Genomic DNA, 22,197 nt, shown 5'->3' with positions numbered 1-22,197 from the left:
ATCCATTGTGCAACGGATGCGTCGTGTTTTGGCGGACCGTCGTGACGAAAAAACGTTCAAGGGAACGTTTTTTCGTCCTTCAGATCCGCCATTTCCGACCGCGCATGCGCGGCCGGAACTCCGCCCCCTCCTCCTCGCACTTCAGAATGGGCAGAGGATGCGTCGGAAAACTGCATCCGCTGCCCACGTTGTGCACAATTTTGCACAACGTCCGTCGGGCCGACGGATTGCGACGGCCCCATAACGACGGAAATGTGAAAGAGGCCTTACCCTAATCCTAACTCTAACCCTAACTAACTTTAGCCGCAACCCTAGCCCTAAATTTAGCCCCAACCCTAGCCCTAACTTTAGCCCTAACCCTAACTTTAGCCCTAACCCTAGCCCTAACTTTAGCCCCAACCCTAACCCTAGCTTTAGCCCAACTCCTCTAGCTGCCGGCCGGTAGATCATGGCGGGCGCACTGCCATGAGGACCCAGGGACACCGGTAAGTATAACAGGGTCCCCGGATCCCCCCTTATTTCTCTGTCCTCTGATGTGCAATCACATCAGAGGACAGAGAATGACACATATCTTTTTTTTTTTTTGCGGCCGCCGGTGAAGTTAATTACTGGCGATCGCAAAACGGGTCGGTAAAAACCGACCCCGATCATGTTCTTTGGGGTCTCTGCTACCCCCAGCAGCTGAGACCCCAAAGATCTTCCAGGTGCCGGCCGGCGGGCGCACTGCGCATGCGCCCGCCATTTTTTGGCCGGAACAAGATGGCGGCGCCTATCGGGAGCCACGAGGAGCACCAGGGGAGACAGGTGAGTATCGGGGGGCGATCGGGGATCCCATTTCTCTGTTCTCTGATGTGCAATCACATCAGAGGACAGAGAAATTAAATGGGAAATCGCTTTTTTTTTTTTTGCGACCAACCCGGGGGTCGGTAAAAAGCCCCCGAATCATGTTCTCTGGGGTCTCGGCTACCCTCGGCAACCGAGACCCCAGAGAAAATCCGACTCTGGGGGGCACCATTCACTTTTTCCACAGCGCCGTTAATTAACAGCGCTGTGGTTTAAGTACCCTTAACTGCCGCCATTAAAAGGCGTATCGGCGGTCGTTAAGGGCACAAAAATTAAAAGTTTGAAAATTGCTAAAAATTTTTGCCAAATTTCCATTTTCATAGTAAACACAAGTCATATTGAATTTGACCACTAACATGAAGTACAATATGTCACAAAATAAACAGTCTTAGGCGAACTGAAGACCGCGCACACGAGGTAGATTTAGGGTGGTTTATTGAAGCCTACGCGTTTCAAGAGCTATCTTGCTCTCTTCTTCAGGGCATATAGTACAACACACAAATATGGGGTATATTTATACAAAAGGGAAGGGGAGGGGCCCCAAGGCCCTTGTATTATGATACATAAACACCTTTAAAACACATATTAATAACATATAAAAACATTACTCTTTATTATTTATAACCTAGGAACATTAATTGATATAAATAGAAAAAATAAATTTAAAATTTAAAAATATAAATAAGCCCTGAAAAAAAAACACATAAGTAACTTAATGGGTATTCGAACCGGGGAACTTTGTATAATAATTCTATTGTTTAAGCTATTCTAGTCCTTGCGCCACAGAATACTGATAAGTTCTTTATTAATTTCTCTTGTGGAGATAAAAAAATCTGAAAATGATCTTATGGGCAAAAGAGCAAAATATTGCAGAAAAAAACAAAACAATATATGCCGTTATTAATTACTAAAAAATTGCATGGAGTAATTGTTATTATAAATTATATATAGTTAAAAAATATTAAAATTATTACAACATGAGTAGTACTAGAAACCATCCCATGGGACCAAAAGAAAAATTGTTATTTGGAATGAGGCTCAATGATAGGAACCACACTTCAATTAGAGAATTTATTAAGTCACAGGAGGTCTGACATTACATTTAGCCCTTCAGGCTCCAGAGAATTCAAGGTATATATCCAAAAAACCTCTTTCTTATTAAGTGACTGTGTGCGATTAGGGACATGTGCAGGAACGTGATCAATGGGGTGAACATGAAATAGTGAAGGATTACTATTATGTGAGATGCTGAAGTGTTTGGAAAGACCATGTTTGAGATAACCTATTTTAATGTTGTGTCGATGAGAATTCATACGGAGGTGAAGTGGTTGTGTTGTCCTGCCAACATATATCTTGTTGCATGGACAAGTAATAATGTAAATAACATAGGAGGTAGTGCAGGTGAAATGGTGACTGATTGGAAAAGGGTGAGGAAAAGAGGAGTGTTTAAATGCTGTACTGGTATGTGCTATGATACCACAGCACAAACATTTCGTGTGAGAGCATTTGAATATACCTGGTTTTAGTGAAGAAGGTGATTTTTTCAATTCATCAGGGAGTCTGCTAGGTGCCAGTTTATTTTTCAAGCTGGGTGCTCTCCTAAAGATAATTTTAGGATGTTGCGGCACCAGCTTTCCCAGTATATTATCCTCTCTTACTATATGCCACAACTCATTGATGGATTTTTTAATGAATTTGTGGTCTGTGCTGAATGTGGTTACAAAACTGCAGGTGTATTCTTCTGGGCTGGCTACAAGGTCAGCTTTTTCTTTTTTTAGTAACAATTCTTGATTAAAATTCTTATAAACATGTTCAAGTGCTCTATTCACCAACTCTCTGGGGTATTTTTGTGCTAAAAACTTATTTTTTAAAATCTCAGATTGGTCCTTAAAATCGCTATCAGAAGAACAATTTTTCCTAATACGCATGAACTGGCTTTTTGGAATATTACAAAGCCATTTATCAAGATGGTTGCTATTATAATGAACATAGGTATTACTATCTACTAATATACTGGGAAAGCTGGTGCCGCAACATCCTAAAATTATCTTTAGGAGAGCACCCAGCTTGAAAAATAAACTGGCACCTAGCAGACTCCCTGATGAATTGAAAAAATCACCTTCTTCACTAAAACCAGGTATATTCAAATGCTCTCACAAGAAATGTTTGTGCTGTGGTATCATAGCACATACCAGTACAGCATTTAAACACTCCTCTTTTCCTCACCCTTTTCCAATCAGTCACCATTTCACCTGCACCACCTCCTATGTTATTTACATTATTACTTGTCCATGCAACAAGATATACCGTATATACTCGAGTATAAGCCGAGATTTTCAGCCCAAATTTTTGGGCTGAAAGTGCCCCTCTCGGCTTATACTCGAGTCATGATCGGTGGTGGGGTCGGCGGGTGAGGACTGTCATATACTCACCTAGTCCTGTCGCTCCCCCTGCCTGTCACACTGTCTTCGGTGTCGCAGCCTCTTCCCCTGAGCGGTCACGTGGGACCGCTCATTAGAGAAATGAATAGGCTGCTCCACCTCCCATAGGGGCGGAGCCGCATAATTAATTTCTCTAATCAGCGGTGCCGGTGACCGCTGATAGAGGAAGAGGCTGCGGCACCGAAGACCAGCTGTCCGGGGGAAGGAGCGGGACGCCGGGAGCAGGTAAGTATGTCATATTCACCTGTCCGCGTTCCACACGCCGGGCGTCGCGCCATCTTCCCGGCGTCTCTCTGCTCTGACTGTTCAGGCAGAGGGCGCGATGACGCATATAGTGTGCGCGCCGCCCTCTGCCTGATCAGTCAGTGCGGAGAGACGCCGGGAAGATGGCGCCGAGAAGCTGCAAGCAAGACAGGTGAGTATGTGTTTTGTTTTTTTTTTATTGCAGCAGCAGCAGCTATGGGGCAATAATGGACGGTGCAGAGCACTATATGGCACAGCTATGGGGCAACGGTGCAGAGCACTATATGGCACAGCTATGGGACAATGGTGCAGAGCACTATATGGCACAGCTATGGGACAATGGTGCAGAGCACTATATGGCACAGCTATGGGGCAATAACGGTGCAGAGCACTATATGGCACAGCTATGGGGCAACGGTGCAGAGCATTATATATATGGCACAGCTATGGGGCAACGGTGCAGAGCACTATATGGCACAGCTATGGGGCAACGGTGCAGAGCATTATATATATGGCACAGCTATGGGGCAACGGTGCAGAGCATTGTATATATGGCACAGTTTTATGTGGAGTATCTATGGGGCAATGGTGCAGAGCATTGTATATATGGCACAGCTTTATGTGGAGCATCTATGGGGCCATAATGAACGGTGCAGAGCATTATATGTGGCACAGCTTTATATCGAGCATCTATGGGGCAATAATGAATGGTATGGAGCATCTATTTTTATTTTTGAAATTCACCGGTAGCTGCTGCATTTTCCACCCTAGGCTTATACTCGAGTCAATAAGTTTTCCCAGTTTTTTGTGGCAAAATTAGGGGGGTCGGCTTATACTCGGGTCGGCTTATACTCGAGTATATACGGTATGTTGGCAGGACAACACAACCACTTCACCTCCGTATGAATTCCCATGAATTCCCATCGACACAATATTAAAATAGGTTATCTCAAACATGGTCTTTCCAAACACTTCAGCATCTCACATAACAGCAATCCTTCACTATTTCATGTTCACCCCATTGATCACGTTCCTGCACATGTCCCTAATCGCACACAGTCACTTAATAAGAAAGAGGTTTTTTGGATATATACCTTGAATTCTCTGGAGCCTGAAGGGCTAAATGTAATGTCAGACCTCCTGTGACTTAATAAATTCTCTAATTGAAGTGTGGTTCCTATCATTGAGCCTCATTCCAAATAACAATTCTTCTTTTGGTCCCATGGGATGGTTCTAGTACTACTCATGTTGTAATAATTTTAATATTTTTTAACTATATATAATTTATAATAACAATTACTCCGTGCAATTTTTTAGTAATTAATAACGGCATATATTGGTTTTTTTTTCTGCAATATTTTGCTCTTTTGCCCATAAGATCATTTTCAGATTTTTTTATCTCCACAAGAGAAATTAATAAAGAACTTATCAGTATTCTGTGGCGCAAGGACTAGAATAGCTTAAACAATAGAATTATTATACAAAGTTCCCCGGTTCGAATACCCATTAAGTTACTTATGTGTTTTTTTTCAGGGCTTATTTATATTTTTAAATTTTAAATTTATTTTTTCTATTTATATCAATTAATGTTCCTAGGTTATAAATAATAAAGAGTAATGTTTTTATATGTTATTAATATGTGTTTTAAAGGTGTTTATTTATCATAATACAAGGGCCTTGGGGCCCCTCCCCTTCCCTTTTGTATAAATATACCCCATATTTGTGTGTTGTACTATATGCCCTGAAGAAGAGAGCAAGATAGCTCTTGAAACGCGTAGGCTTCAATAAACCACCCTAAATCTACCTCGTGTGCGCGGTCTTCAGTTCGCCTAAGACTATTACCTCCAGCATCCTTTTGGATTCTTGTGGAGACCTGCTGCTACGATTATGCCTTCTTGGGAGTTGTGACCCACTTTCACAACTTCAATAGGTGAGCACATTCCCTACAAAGGATTGTATGTGTGTTTTTTAAACAGTGTGACACATTGGGGGCGCCTTGTCTTTTTTCTTTTTACAAAATAAACAGTGTCAGAATCAGTGGGATCCATTGAAGCATTCCAGAGTTACAGTGGGTACGGAAAGTATTCAAACCCCTTTACATTTTTCACTCTTTGTTTCATTGCAGCCATTTGGTAAATTTAGCCTTCCTCTATTGTTAGCTTTCTGTTTGTTACTCTTTCTTATGTTAACGGGTCGGTTTTGACCCGTGTCTTAAATCACCCCTAGGATACCCTAAAAACAGTTATTTTTGATCCAATTTGTTTCTTACCTCTTAGTTACCTTGTTAGGGTTTCTCATCCATGGAAGGATTGATTTTAATATTTTTGTTGTGGCCCCCTGGGCCTTTCATTTGAGAGCATACCCTTCATTTTCAATATAAAAATATTGTCAAATGAACCTCAAGAGAATAATATAAACTTTAAAAAGTTTGTTATATTACCTATTACTGAAGGGGTTTAGAGCACATTTCTTAAATGTAAAAAAAATTTACATATACACTCACCGGCCACTTTATTAGGTACACCATGCTAGTAACGGGTTGGACCCCCTTTTGCCTTCAGAACTGCCTCAATTCTTCGTGGCATAGATTCAACAAGGTGCTGGAAGCATTCCTCAGAGATTTTGGTCCATATTGACATGATGGCATCACACAGTTGCCGCAGATTTGTCGGCTGCACATCCCAAAGATGCTCCATACAAGGCAGGATGGATCCATGCTTTCATGTTGTTTACGCCAAATTCTGACCCTACCATCCGAATGTCGCAGCAGAAATCGAGACTCATCAGACCAAGCAACGTTTTTCCAATCTTCTACTGTCCAATTTCGATGAGCTTGTACAAATTGTAGCCTCAGTTTCCTGTTCTTAGCTGAAAGGAGTGGTACCCGGTGTGGTCTTCTGCTGCTGTAGCCCATCTGCCTCAAAGTTCGACGCACTGTGCGTTCAGAGATGCTCTTAGGCCTACCTTGGTTGTAACGGGTGGCGATTTGAGTCACTGTTGCCTTTCTATCAGCTCGAACCAGTCTGCCCATTCTCCTCTGACCTCTGGCATCAACAAGGCATTTCCGCCCACAGAACTGCCGCTCACTGGATTTTTTTTCTTTTTCGGACCATTCTCTGTAAACCCTAGAGATGGTTGTGCGTGAAAATCCCAGTAGATCAGCAGTTTCTGAAATACTCAGACCAGCCCTTCTGGCACCAACAACCATGCCACGTTCAAAGGCACTCAAATCACCTTTCTTCCCCATACTGATGCTCGGTTTGAACTGCAGGAGATTGTCTTGACCATGTCTACATGCCTAAAGTTGCCGCCATGTGATTGGCTGATTAGAAATTAAGTGTTAACAAGAAGTTGGACAGGTGTACCTAATAAAGTGGCCAGTGAGTGTATATATTTTATATTATTAACTCTAGTAACATCTATGGTGTTACGGGTCAATTTTGACCCATATCTAACTACTTTATGAAAAAGGCAAAAAAAAGATTTTTTTTTTTAGAGAACTTTAATACAAATAAAAGATGAAAATTATATTAACATTAATAGCAATAATAATAAAAAGTAGCTTTTCTAGGTCAAACAAACAAAGAACAATCAATCAAGCAAATCAAATCAACAGAAATCAAGTACTAGTTTTTAGATGCATTAGTATTTAGCTGCATGTGTGGCAAAAAGTGACACTTTTTGTGTGTTCTTTGCAGAGGTATTTTTTGCAGGCGAAGCACGATGTGTTTGTCTTTCTGTCCTTATTGCTAGGGCAGACCTGACACCTCTTTCTTTTAGAATCAGGTGGTCTCACTGGGGTTGTGGCTGTTGTGGTTGATGTTGAGGCAGGGCTGGTTGAGGAGGATGCTGGTGATGATGCTCTTTGTGTTGCTGTGGGTGTGGACGAAGCACTTGTTGAGCTCTGGAGTTGTCGGACCAAGGCTGCAGCGGCTGGGTCTCGGGGCACTTGTTCCCTTTGGTCAATGTGCGCCTTGACAAGGGATCTTCCTAGTTCCTCAAGAAACATGCTCCGCTTGTTTTTTTTCTTTGAATTCCATCCTTGGTGAATGTGGGTCCACAACACAAATGAATTGCATGCTGACACATCAAGGATGTTGTAAAATACAACCTTTGGCCATCTCCTAGTCATTCGCTGGCAAGTGTAGGTGGCAGTCAGCTTGTCCAGGTTGTCCACTCCTCCTTTGTTTTTGTTATAGTCCAGGATGATTCTGGGCTTTTTGTCACTTCCTGATGACACAGCTGCATCTTTGTGAAGTGTGGACATCAGTACCACATTCCGTTGTTTTTTGGGGCAGTATGAAACATCAGTGGTGGTGTCTGTAAAAACAAACTTTGAGGAAAGTGGAGCCCTGTCCCTCATCTGCAACAATTCAGCGGGCAGCTCAGGTTTGGTTTTTTTCACTGTGCCCACCATGGTGATTTTCCTCCTGAGAAGTTCTTGTCCAAGGTCATAGCTGGTAAAAAAAATTGTCACAAGTAATGTTGTGACCCTGCAGTCCAGTAGTCATACCGAGGACTACACGTTTTCCTTGTTTTTTTCCAGGGATGCCGCTTGCAGACTTGCCTGTGTAAATCTGTAGATTCCATGCATAGCCAGTTTTTGCATCACAGGCTGCCCAGATTTTTATGCCGTATTTGCCTGGCTTACTTGGCATGTATTGCCGGAAGGGGCGGAAAGGGAGAAAACGTTCGTCTACTGTCACCTCTGGCCCTGGGTTGAACATCAGTGGAAGGAGCTTCACCCATTTCTCCCAAACATCCCTGATGGGAGCAAGTTTGTCAGATTTTGTTCTGGTGTCAAATCTGAGGACTCTTGATATCATTTGAAACTTTTGAAGTGACATTGTTGCCCGGAAAATATTCCTGCCTGTCGATACGTCCCAGAGACTATCAGTGGCCTCATTGCAGGATTTGTACACTCCAGCAAGGAGAAGAACACCAATTTAGGCATCCAGGACATCATCATGAAGGTCATTACACATGTTGCCGTGGACTTTTTTTCCTTCAAGGTTTGTCATAGCAATAATGACTTTTTTTTATTGACAATGGCATAAACAGATCAAAACATGTCTTGATGTCACTTAAGGCCCCGTCACACTTAGCGACGCTAAAGCGATCCCGACAACGATACGACCTGTCAGGGATCGTTGCTGCGTCGCTATGTGGTCGCTGGTGAGATGTCAAACAGTGAGATCTTCCCAACGACGCAGCAGTGATGCGGCGACCTGTAGCGACCTGTACAACGATGTCGTTGGTCGTTGTGACCCTGTCACATGGCAGCTATTATGACGATTCAGACCTCGATGAGGGACGTCCTGTGTGATGTTGTAGTCAACGAGGTCATTTGTAAGGTGTCAAACACAGCGATGTGTGCTACCCAGCAGGACCACAACGATCAAAAAAAGGTCCAGGCCATTCCGACACGACCAGCGATCTCACAGCAGGGGCCTGGTCGCTGCTACGTGTCAAACATAGCGAGATTGCTACTGAGGTCGCTGTTGCGTTACAAAACTTGTGACTCAGCAGCGATCTCGCTAGCGACCTCGCTTAGTGTGACGGGGGCTTTACTCTTGTCACAGCAAACCTTGTGATCCCAGGGGTCATTTTTATGACATTTGCAGCATCTGCCCTGCCATGTACATCTGGAGGTAGTGAGCTCCAACTGATCTTGCCACTTTTGGATTTGAATCTTTCAGCGGGAGCAGCTTCAGCACCAGTGACCTCCTCATCAGACTGATCAGAACTGTCTGTGTCTTCCGGTTGATACTCCACATCATCTTCCTCCTCAGAAACCTGTTAATCTGTATCAGTTTGCTGCTGTGTGTCCTCTGATTCATTATCATCTAAGATATAATCCAGAATTTGGCTTACATCAAATCTTCTCATTGTTGCATGTGTAAACTGGAGATGTATACTCTGCAAAGTACCAACTCTAAGCTGATTGCCTGGACATGTCCCTAACTCAAGTTGTTGGAGGTAGATCTGGCTGTGGGCTGTTGGTTTATATTGTGTTTATGAGTTCAGTTTTGGGACTTATTATTGTTTTTTTACTCTTATATTAGACCTGGGTCGAAATTGACCCCAACAACACAAATGTTATAATTTTAATAAGAGCATTTTACAATTTAGAAAAATAGTTTTATTGTATTTTGTTTTAAAATAAGTTCCTGAAAAAGTCAAAAACTCTTGATGCAATAAACAAATGTATGTAGAATTTGTATGCATTTAAAACCTAAAACGGGTCGGTCACGACCCTGACACTAGATTAATAAAGTTAATTTTTTCTCATTAATGTACAGTGGGGAAAAACTATTTAGTCAGCCACCAATTGTGTAAGTTCTCCCACTTAAAAAGACGAGAGAGGCCTGTAATTGAAATCATAGGTAGACCACAACTATGAGAGTCAAAATTGAGCAGGCAGGCAGCACGGTGGCTCAGTGGATAGCCTGGGTCCTGGGTTCAAATCCCACCAAGGACAACATCTGCAAAGAGTTTGTATGTTCTCTCCTTGTTTGCGTGGGTTTTGTCCGGGTATTCCGGTTTCCACCCACATTCCAAATCCCAATCTAGATAGGGATTCTAGATTGTGAGCCCCATTGGGGACAACGATGATAATGTGTGCAAACTGTAAAGCGCTATATAAAAAATAAAGATTATTATTATTGAGAAAACAAATCCAGAAAATTACCTTGTCTGATTTGGCAAGATTTATTTCGCAAATTATGGTGGAAAATAAGTATTTGGTCATTAGCAAAAGTGCATCTTATTATTTTGTTATATATCCTTTGTTGGCAATGGCAGAGGTCAAACGTTTTCTGTAAGTTGGCACACACTGTTGGTGGTATGTTGGCCCATTCCTCCATGCAGATCTCTTCTAGAGCAGTGATGTTTTGGGCCTGTCGTTGGGCAACACGGACTTTCTACTCCCTCCAAAAGTGTCATGATCCGTTCCAGGGTTTAATCCTGTGTGCCCTTTTTCCGGGCGGATCATGTCAAGGGTTAAGTTTGCTCTGCCTCATTCTGGGTTCAGGTTTGCTATTTAGCTTCAATGCATCCTGCTGGCGGTGTCAGCTATAGTTCTGCCTTCGGCGTGTGAACCTGACTCTGGTAGCTCTTGATCCATCCTGCTGTGATCCCTGACTTGCCCCATGTCTGTTAACTCCCTCTGTCTGCCCTTTTCCCAGTGTTTCTCTATTTGTTGGTTTGATTCTCTGGTTTTGACTTGGCTCGTATTCGGACTCGCTTCTGCCTTCTGTCTTTTGTCTTATCCGCTTCTGACCGTTGCTGAACCTCCTGGCTTGTTCCTGACCATGTTTACTGCTGATCCCTTTGGTACTCCCGCTTCTAACGGTTTTCTGACTCGGCTTGTCTGACCACTCTCTCGCTACTTGGTGGCGTCGGTGCTACTGCTCTGTGTGTGCAGTCTTACTTCCCTCTCAAGCTCCCCCTGGTTGGGGCTGCGCTATACTGCACTGCAGCAGCATGTATGCAGAAAAAAGGGGGAAAAAAATCCAGCTCCGGAATAAAAGTATCAAAATTTTTATTTCAGCATGTTAAAATTGGAAAACTGCTTACAGACAATCAATCACATCATTTAGATAGAAACTGCCATCAGATTGCTCGACGCTTTTTGAGCACTGCCAGTGCTCTTAGACTTCAGCATAACACTGAACAAAACATTCCACATATAAAAACAATTTAAACAGGTGAATAGCAATCAGCAATTAACTTCCGGTCAAGCCCTAGTTGACATGACGGCAAGTAGACAGCCAAAGACCACTGTGGTATGAATGAAACGTGTAACAAATAAACCAAAAAGTAGAAATAAATGTGTAACGAATAAGAAGAAAAAAATTAACAATACATTAAAAATAAAACACAAGTTAATAATGCAACATCATTTCATTTCTAAGATTTAGCCCCAATAGTGCTCGGGTATTCAGCAAATACCGTATATACTCGAGTATAAGCCGACCCGAGTATAAGCCGACCCCCCTAATTTTGCCACAAAAAACTGGGAAAACTTATTGACTCGAGTATAAGCCTAGGGTGGAAAATGCAGCAGCTACCGGTGAATTTCAAAAATAAAAATAGATGCTCCATACCGTTCATTATGGCCCCATAGCTGTGCCATATAGTGCTCTGCACCGTTCATAATTGCCCCATAGCTGTGCCATATAGTGCTCTGCACCATTATTGCCCCATAGCTGTGCCATATAGTGCTCTGCACCGTCCATTATTGCCCCATAGCTGTGCCATATAGTGCTCTGCACCATTATTGCCCCATAGCTGTGCCATATAGTGCTCTGCACCATTATTGCCCCATAGCTGTGCCATATAGTGCTCTGCACATTATTGCCCCATAGCTGTGCCATATAGTGCTCTGCACCATTATTGCCCCATAGCTGTGCCATATAGTGCTCTGCACCATTATTGCCCCATAGCTGTGCCATATAGTGCTCTGCACCATTATTGCCCCATAGCTGTGCCATATAGTGCTCTGCACCATTATTGCCCCATAGCTGTGCCATATAGTGCTCTGCACCATTATTGCCCCATAGCTGTGCCATATAGTGCTCTGCACCATTATTGCCCCATAGCTGTGCCATATAGTGCTCTGCACCGTCCATTATTGCCCCATAGCTGTGCCATATAGTGCTCTGCACCGTCCATTATTGCCCCATAGCTGTGCCATATAGTGCTCTGCACCGTCCATTATTGCCCCATAGCTGTGCTGCTGCTGCTGCAATAAAAATAATAAACCACATACTCACCTCTCTTGCTTGCAGCTCCTCGGCGCCATCTTCACGGCGTCTCCCTGCACTGACTGATCAGGCAGAGGGCGGCGCGCACACTAAATGCGTCATCGCGCCCTCTGACCTGCACAGTCAGTGTGGAGAGAGAGACGCCGGGAAGATGGCGCGACGCCCGGCGTGTGGAACGAGGACAGGTGAATATGCGATACTTACCTGCTCCCGGCGTCCCGCTCCTTCCCCCGGACAGGTGGTCTTCGGTGCCGCAGCCTCTTTCTCTGTCAGCGGTCACCGGCACCGCTGATTAGAGAAATGAATTATGCGGCTCTGCCCCTATGGGAGGTGGAGCAGCCTATTCATTTCTCTAATGAGCGGTCCCATGTGACCGCTGAACAGGGGAACAGCTGCTGCACCCGGAGACCGTGGGACGGGCAGGGGGAGCGTCAGGATCGCCACGACTAGGTGAGTATGCCTCAGCGCCCTCTCCCCCTCACCCGCCGACCGTGACTCGAGTATAAGCCGAGGGGGCACTTTCAGCCCAAAAATTTGGGCTGAAAATCTCGGCTTATACTCGAGTATATACGGTAGATCCAAAAAGCTTCTCTGTCTCTCAATTTCCTTTCCCTATCTCCTCCCCGAGTCTCCCTGTAAATTTGTTCGATCACAAAAACTTTTAGATGTGTGGTTTGTCTATTGTGAATTTTGATAAAATGATTAGAAGCATTGGAAACATGTCTGAGTGTGGGTTGTACGATGTCATAAAGGTGTTCTCGAAACCTATCTTTGAGTCTTCTTATAGTGGATCCCACATATAATAACTTACAATCTAAACATTCTATAATATAAACCGCATAATCTGTATTGCAATTTAAAAAACTTTTGATGGAATTTTTTTTTTGATTATTAGAACAAGAAAAATTGATAGTCTTTTTAGTATAAGGACAAGTTTTGCATGGGTGCGATCCACATTTAAAAGAACCCTTTAGTTGATAACCAGTTTTACAGATTTTTTGTGCTATTAAAATCCAAATAGCTGGGAGATAAGACATTGCCCAATGTAGGGGCTCATCTGGGCGCAATCCTAATACCATCCTGAAGAATTGTGTCCATGATATGATCATCTCTCAGCAAATTGAGATTCTGAAAAACAATATCAGAAATGGACTTAAAATGGGTACTATAAGTAAGTACTAACACTCGTTGATCCGTAAATGTCTGATTCCTTTGTGGGTTGGAGCATAAACGATGTTTGTTTGGAGATCGCATTAATATCTATAAGATCTGATCTAAGTTTGGTATCCACTATGTTAAAAGCACGTTCTATACTCCAATTAGGATAATGTCTGTTAGACAAGCGTTTTTTTAATAACGGATTTTTCCCGGTTGTAAACTAAATCATTGCTACAATTTTGTTTGGCTCTAAGTGCCTCACCTAATGGAATAGACTGTATAGTGTGAGATGGATGAAAGCTTTGAGCATGGAGAATGGTATTACCTGCGGTTGGTTTGCGATTGGTGTGACTTTGAATGTGTTCATTGGGTGAACCTATAAGGACTAAGTCCAAAAAATTAATACATTTATTATCAAAAGTTCGAGTAAATTTTAAATTAAACGGGTTATTGTTAATGTAAAAGATAAATTGAGATATGGAGTTATGATCACCAATCCAAACTAATAATAAGTCATCTATATATCTAGAATACCATTTTATGTGTACAAAAAATGGGTTATCAATGGAATAAATATAGTTTTCTTCCCACCATGCCATCCACCAAATTTGCTACAGAAGGGGAAAATTTAGCCCCATCGAAACTCCATTATTTTGAATGAAAACTTTCTTGTCAAACATAAAATAATTATGAGACAATAGAAATGTTAAAACAGAGATAACAAATGATTGTAATTCATGAGAAAAATCACTATATGAGGAATCGATGTATAAAGAGCAACGATATCGCAGGTAAGCCAAGACCATTGTGGATTCCAAATAACTGAAAAAAGAGAATACACTGGCGCTCGGAAGAAAAAAGGTGAGGGGGAAGGGCGGGGGATAGAAAGGGATAGCTGCTGGTGATGGGAACGGGGTCTGTGCGTACCCTGTACCCTGCGCGCAGCGAGTCGAGCTCCCCTAAGCCCACAAACCTTGCAGCAGTGAACCGGACTCCAAAGCAACAGGAGGACCTGCAGCCACACCATCTTACTGGCACGCAGTAAGTACACAACACTGCAAGCCCTGTATTTGCCTATTATTTACGCTGTAGCACAATCCGTAGGGGAACTGTTAGCCCCCACATACAAGCGCAGGTGATATATTATCGTTTCTCGGATTCCAAATAACACCCTCAAACATATGCAAAACATCCCTGGAATTCTTCAGATAACCCGGGACCCTTTGTGCCAATGGCTGTAATATAGTATCAAGCCATTCGCCTAAATGCTCACTATATGACCCTATACCTGAGATTATGGGTCGCATAGGAGGTTGGAAAATGTTCTTATGTGTTTTGGGTAAGGCATGTAAGAATGGAATTTTAGGATTATCCACGTATAAATAATCAGCTTGTTTTTTAGTAAAGAAACCTTGACTGAGACCATTGTCAATAATGTTTTTGCAATGTGATAAATACTCTGAAGTTGGATCCGATTTGAACTGGCTGTAATCATTACCTTTGGATGACATATGGTAAATAGCTTCAAAGTAGTCCGATTTATTTAAAACAGCAGCATGACAAAAACTTTTCTATGGGGTTGACATCTGGAGACTGGCTAGGCCACTCCAGGACCTTCATATGCTTCTTACGAAGCCACTTCTTCGTTGCCCTGGCGGTGCGCTTGGGATCATTATCATGCTGAAAGACCCATCCTCTTTTCATCTTCAATGCCCTTGCTAATGGGAGGAGGTTTGCACTCAAAATCTCACGATACATGGTCCCATTTATTCTTTCATGTACACGGAGCAGTCGTCCTCATAATAATAATCTTTAATAATAATCTTTATTTTTATATAGCTCTAACCTATTCCGCAGCGCTTTACAGTTTTCACACATTATCATCGCTGTCCCCATTGGAGCTCACAATCTAAATTCCCTATCACTATGTCTTTGAAATGTGGGAGGAAACCGGAGTTCCCGGAGGAAACCCACGCAAACACGGAGAGAAAGTACAAACAGCGTCCTGGTTTCTTTCAGAGAAATAGCCCCAAAGCATGATGTTACCACCCCCATGCTTCACAGTAGGTATGGTGTTCTTTGGATGCAACTCGGCATTCTGTCTCCTCCAAACACGACGAGTTTTGTTTCTACCAAACAGTTCTACTTTGGTTTTATCAGGATCGGAGTCCCTGGTGGCGTAGTGTGTTACTGATGGTAGCCATTGTTACGGTGGTCCCAGCTCTATGCAGGTCATTAACTAGGTCCCCCCTGTGTGGTTTTGGGATATGTGCTCACCGTTCTTGTGATCATTTTGACCCCACGGTGTGAGATCTTCATGGAGGAACAGTAGTTAAATAAAAAATTACTTTTAATTCAATCTATTAAAAGAGCCCTTAGGCTCAAAAAACAAAAAATAAACACCAAAAAAGCATAACCCACAATGTGCAAATACTGCAAAAACGCTCCAAAACTCTAAAATGGTGAACAACCATATACAGTGGGGAAAAAAAGTATTTAGTCATTCAGCAATAGTGCAAGTTCCACGACTTAAAAAGATGAGAGGCGTCTGTAATTTACATCATAGGTAGACCTCAACTATGGGAGACAAACTGAGAAAAAAAAATCCAGAAAATCACATTGTCTGTTTTTTTTATCATTTTATTTGCATATTATGGTGGAAAATAAGTATTTGGTCAGAAACAAACAATCAAGATTTCTGGCTCTCACAGACCTGTAACTTCTTCTTTAACCCCTTCATGACCTTGGGATTTTTCGTTTTTCCGTTTTCGTTTTTCACTCCCCTCCTTCACAGAGCCATAACTTTTTTATTTTTCCGTCAATTTGGCCATGTGAGGGCTTATTTTTTGCGGGACGAGTTGTACTTTTGAACGACATCATTGGTTTTACCATGTCGTGTACTAGAAAACGGGAAAAAAATTCCAAGTGCGGTGAAATTGCAAAAAAGTGCAATCCCACACTTGTTTTTTGCTTGCCTATTTTGCTAGGTTCACTAAATGCTAAAACTGACCTGCCATTATGATTCTCCAGGTCAGTACGAGTTCATAGACACCTCACATGTCTAGGTTATGTTTTACCTGAGTGGTGAAAAAAAATTCCAAACTTTGCAAAAAAAAAAAAAAAAATTTGCGCCATTTTCCGATACTCGTAGCGTCTCCATTTTTCGTGATCTGGGGTCAGGTGAGGGCTTATTTTTTGCGTGCCGAGCTGGCGTTTTTAATTATAGCATTTTGGTGCAGATACGTTCTTTTGATCGCCCGTTATTGCATTTTAATGCAATGTCGCGGCGACCAAAAAAACGTATTTCTGGCGTTTCGATTTTTTTTCTCATTACGCCATTTAGCGATCAGGTTAATGCTTTTTTTTTATTGATAGATCGGGCGATTCTGAACGCGGCGATACCAAATATGTGTAGGTTTGATTTTTTTTTTTATTGATTTTTTTTGATTGGGGGAAAGGGGGGTGATTTAAACTTTGTTTAAATGTTAAATGTTAAATTTTTTTTTATTTTTTTCACATTTTTTTTAAAAAAAATTTTTTCACTTTTGCCATGCTTCTATAGCCTCCATGGGAGGCTAGAAGCAGGCACAGCCCGATCGGCTCTGCTACATAACAGCGATCATCAGATCGCTGTTATGTAGGAGAATTGCAGGTGTGCTGTGAGCGCCGACCACAGGGTGGCGCTCACAGCCACCGGCGATCAGTAACCATAGAGGTCTCAAGGACCTCTATGGTTACCATTCAGAAGCATCGCCGACCCCCGATCATGTGACGGGGGTCGGCGATGACGTCATATCCGGCCGCACGGCCGGATGCGGTAGTTAAATGCCGCTGTCTGCGTTTGACAGCGGCATTTAACTAGTTAATAGGCGCGGGCAGATCGCGATTCTCCCCGCGTTTATTGTGGGCACATGTCAGCTGTTCAAAACAGCTGACATGTCCCGGCTTTGATGCGGGCTCACCGCGGAGCCCTGCATCAAAGCAGGGGAGCTGACCTCGGACGGTATAGTACGTCCGAGGTCAGTAAGGGGTTAAGAGTCTCCTCTTTCCTCCACTCATTACCTGTAGTAATGGCACCTGTTTAAACTTGTTATCAGTATAAAAAGACACCTGTGCACACCCTCAAACAGTCTGACTCCAAACTCCACTATGGTGAAGACCAAAGAGCTGTCAAAGGACACCAGAAACAAAATTGTAGCCCTGCACCAGGCTGGGAAGACTGAATCTGCAATAGCCAACCAGCTTGGAGTGAAGAAATCAACAGTGGGAGCAATAATTAGAAAATGGAAGACATTCCAGACCACTGATAATCTCCCTCGATCTGGGGCTCCACGCAAAATCCCACCCCGTGGGGTCAGAATGATCACAAGAATGGTGAGCAAAAATCCCAGAACCACGCGGGGGGACCTAGTGAATGAGCTGCAGAGAGCTGGGACCAATGTAACAAGGCCTACCATAAGTAACACACTACGCCACCATGGACTCAGATCCTGCAGTGCCAGACGTGTCCCACTGCTTAAGCCAGTACATGTCCGGGCCCGTCTGAAGTTTGCTAGAGAGCATTTGGATGATCCAGAGGAGTTTTGGGAGAATGTCCTATGGTCTGATGAAACCAAACTGGAACTGTTTGGTAGAAGCACAACTTGTCGTGTTTGGAGGAAAAAGAATACTGAGTTGCATCCATCAAACACCATACCTACTGTAAAGCATGGTGGTGGAAACATCATGCTTTGGGGCTGTTTCTCTGCAAAGGGGCCAGGACGACTGATCCGGGTACATGAAAGAATGAATGGGGCCATGTATCGTGAGATTTTGAGTGCAAACCTCCTTCCATCAGCAAGGGCATTGAAGATGAAACGTGGCTGGGTCTTTCAACATGACAATGATCCACAGCACACCGCCAGGGCAACGAAGGAGTGGCTTCGTAAGAAGCATTTCAAGGTCCTGGAGTGGCCTTTCCAGTCTCCAGATCTCAACCCTATAGAAAACCTTTGGAGGGAGTTGAAAGTCCGTGTTGCCAAGCGAAAAGCCAAAAACAACACTGCTCTAGAGGAGATCTGCATGGAGGAATGGGCCAACATACCAACAACAGTGTGTGGCAACCTTGTGAAGACTTACAGAAAACGTTTGACCTCTGTCATTGCCAACAAAGGATATATTACAAAGTATTGAGATGAAATTTTGTTTCTGACCAAATACTTATTTTCCACCATAATATGCAAATAAAATGATAAAAAAACAGACAATGTGATTTTCTGTTTTTTTTTTTCTCAGTTTGTCTCCCATAGTTGAGGTCTACCTATGATGTAAATTACAGACACCTCTCATCTTTTTAAGTGGTGGAACTTGCACTATTGCTGAATGACTAAATACTTTTTTGCCCCACTGTACCTTTTCTCATGGGAGCTCAAACCATGCAAAATAATACCTTTAGGTATTTTTTTCTTCTTTCAATAGCCTGCATTCACCATGAGCTTTACAGGCAGGCCAGAAAACAAACCAATAGCAATTAATGCTTATAAAAAGGAACGATCTCACCCGAGATGTGCGTTCTTTACTTCACATCCTGTAGTGGAATACCGATGCCCGTGTATATGAGGAGGCCCTCTGCGTGCCCATTCATAGCCTCATTTAAAGGGGTCTGAATATTTTCCGTACCCACTGTATAACCTCATAAAGTGACAGTGGTCAGAATTGTAAAAATTGGCCTGGTCATTAAGGTCAAAATTGGCTTGGTCACTAAGCTCACAAAGTCCACATCCCAATAAGAACAAGGAAAACTATTCTGTGGACAGGTGTGGCCTAACTTTTGACTAGTACTGCATGCCCAAACCCAAAGTCATAAAGGAGGGTCTGTTTCTATGTCTGAGTAGTAGTACTCTATGTGAGTGCAGTCATTAGCCCACTATGTAACATATCACATCTCTTCATGTTTCAGGCTTCATTCTGTTGACGCTGCTCATCTGATGGAAAGGCGATAAGTGGACATTAAGTAGACGATTGGTGTGCCATTATAGAGATGGACAGGAGTCACATGACTGGGGAGATCTTAAGTCTCACACTGAAGATCATCTATCTACTGACTGGAGAGGTGAGATGGTCACTTGACATCTGTTAGGGTATGTGCACACGTCAGGATTTCTTGCAGAAATTTTCCTGACAAAAACCGGACATTTCTGCCAGAAATCCACATGCGTTTTTGTGTGGTTTTTTTTGGCGTTTTTTCCCAATGCATGGAATAGCGGGAAAAACGCGGAAAATCCGCAAAATTAATGAACATGCTGCTTTTTTTTACCGCGATGCGTTTTTTTCGCGGAAAAAAACGCATCATGTGCACAAAACATGCAGAATGCATTCTAAATGATAGGATGCATAATGTATGCGCTTTTACTGAGTTTTTATAGCGTTTTTATCGTGAAAAACCGAAAAAAAAAAACGCGAAAAAACCTGAACATGTGCACATAGCCTTACTGATAATATGTCTTTTACCTATGAAATAACGCCTGTTAGTACTGTGGGATGCCATATGGCGCCGTTACATCTGATAACACCTCAATTTAAGCTCCACTCCGGCATTTCTTTTACTTCACTCCTGGAGTGGTATCATTAATGTGAGTTCTCTGTCCCTAGTAAAACACCTGCTGTTTTCTGTTCCTCCCGACGCTGCTGCGGTCATGCTCTGCCATCTTGTGACCACAGCTCTTGAGTGATTGGAAGTCAGATCGGTCACAAGCTTTCAATGTAATTCTATGGGAGTCTCGCTCTGACCTCGTTCTGGCTCTCATAGGCTTACATTTAGAAGTGACTTCCAGATCTGGATAATGGAGCAATCTAGCTGGTCATAGCCTGCAGAAGACCGTCAGGAGAGGTGTCAAGAACAGAAGACGGCAACTGGTAAGTATTTTACTATGGGCAGGGAACTTACATTAGTGATACCACTCCAGTGCTGAAATAAAAAAATACATCGGCGATCTTATTTATTTTAATCAAGAAAACTTTTATTGAAACAACAGACATTACAGCCTTAATAACAGCAAACAGTTACAGATGCATAATAAGCCATATCAACCTAGACATTGCCACCATACATAACCACAGACCATGAGGATAATTCCCAACACTCTTTATACCCCAGCATCCCCCTGTTTCCTTGGTATACCTTGTATATAAAACAGTTTAAATAATAAATCTGAATCTACATACCGAAAGACTAATATTAATACTCCTATATGTAGGTAATATTTTTTTAACCCAATAGTAATAATTAAGAGATCACATCTGATGCCAGCTCCATGGACACAACTGCAGGTTATCTGATCCAATCTCCCCATTTTTTTTCCGAATTTACTGGTGTCTCCCTTTTTAGTATATACTCTTTTCTCCATTAAGTAATGAACCACGTGCCAACCATTGTTTTGCAATAGTTTTCCTGGCCTGGTAAAATACTTTGGCTACAGCCAAGTGCACTGGAGAGGAACCTCCAATGTCCCTCACAAGACCCCAGTACACATACCATAGGGTTAAGGGGAACTTGAATGCTAAAGACCTCCAAAATTAGTCTGCTGACTTTCCCCCACAGCAGCCCCGCCCACCTCCCCAATTGAGAACTTGAACAGAACATGTGGATCAAATCAGCTCCCTCTTCCCCACAAAGGGCACACTGACCGTCAGCTATCAAAACAGTTCTGACCTCCTCTGGGTTGTATTGATCGAAACGTGACTTGTAGATTCCAGAATATTCTCCCATTCTTCTATGGCTTGTGACAGAGTCACTGGTAATGTAATAGAGGGGAGATATGTTTCACTACGCCTAATAGCTTCAGTGATATAAAATCCCGAGTTTTATTTCCTCCAGTACAGTAAGTGTTGCGAGCGTTAAGTTAGTTTATGTTATAGGCTGTTTTTTAGGGAGACATTCATAGAGCGGGTGGGAGACTGTCCCCCCATATCTCCACCTACAGAGCCGTCACCACTATGTGCTGACAGGAGCTTGGTGAGGTCAGTCATTTCTCTATATCATCCTCCTCCCTGCTGTAACCTGTTTCACCGCAGGAATCCCTATTATTAAAGGGACACATAGTACAATGTCCCATCCTAAAGCATCTAAAAAGTCTTACAAGGCTATTGCAATCTTTTTCACTTCATGCTCCTCCTGCCATTCTGTGTTTCCTAAGGCTTAGAGTTCACCGCTCTGCAATGCCTGTGACCCCAAGTGCGCTCAGGAGCCCAGTTTACTTAGTCCCCAAGAGTGGGCTTCATCACTGTCTCAATCCATAGCTTCTCTGGCCAAAGCGATTGAATCCCTCCGTGATCTTTCTAGGGAGCGGAGCGTTTGCAGGACTGATGTAGACGGATCCTCTCCCAGGCGGGAGCAGTCGGTTAGCAGGGGCCAGAAGCACTCTAGAAGCCTACGGGGGCTAGGAAACTGATCCCTAGCACCTCTCCTGAGCAAACACGTGCCTTGTCGCCCAAGAGCAACGTTTCTCGCTCTCCCTCTCCAGAGGTCAGTAGCAAAAGCGAATCTGAGTGCGAATCGGAAGGTTGCTTGGATCCGGATTCGCCAGATTTTCGCAAAACGTTGAATTCGCTGATCGAAGCTGTCAACTAGACATTGAAGGTTGAGGAAGATTCTGGTTCTGCTCCGGATCAAGCCATGTCCTTTAAGAGGACTAAACGCCCTCATAAGGCATTTTCCATTCACCCTGAGTTTCAGGCCATAGTCAATTGGCACAGGAAACGACCTG

The 22,197-nt window shown here is 43.0% G+C and overlaps 1 protein-coding gene across 3 annotated transcripts in view; it reads left to right on the top strand.

The window, feature by feature from the left end:
• The window catches only part of LOC143764871 (uncharacterized), a 123,563-nt gene that overhangs the window by 12,730 nt on the left and 88,636 nt on the right, over window positions 1-22,197 (top strand). For all 3 annotated transcript variants that reach the window (XM_077250926.1, XM_077250927.1, XM_077250929.1), the window contains exon 2: window positions 19,392-19,544. In XM_077250926.1, the coding sequence (XP_077107041.1) occupies window positions 19,473-19,544 (72 nt within the window). In that variant the 5' untranslated portion in view covers window positions 19,392-19,472. The remainder of the gene's footprint in view (window positions 1-19,391; window positions 19,545-22,197) is intronic.

This window comes from Ranitomeya variabilis, chromosome 4 (genome assembly GCF_051348905.1).
Source record: "Ranitomeya variabilis isolate aRanVar5 chromosome 4, aRanVar5.hap1, whole genome shotgun sequence".
NCBI classification, from domain to species: domain Eukaryota; kingdom Metazoa; phylum Chordata; class Amphibia; order Anura; family Dendrobatidae; genus Ranitomeya; species Ranitomeya variabilis.
The sequence above is the reverse complement of the archived record's forward strand: the minus strand, read 5'-3'. Positions and strand labels throughout refer to the sequence as shown.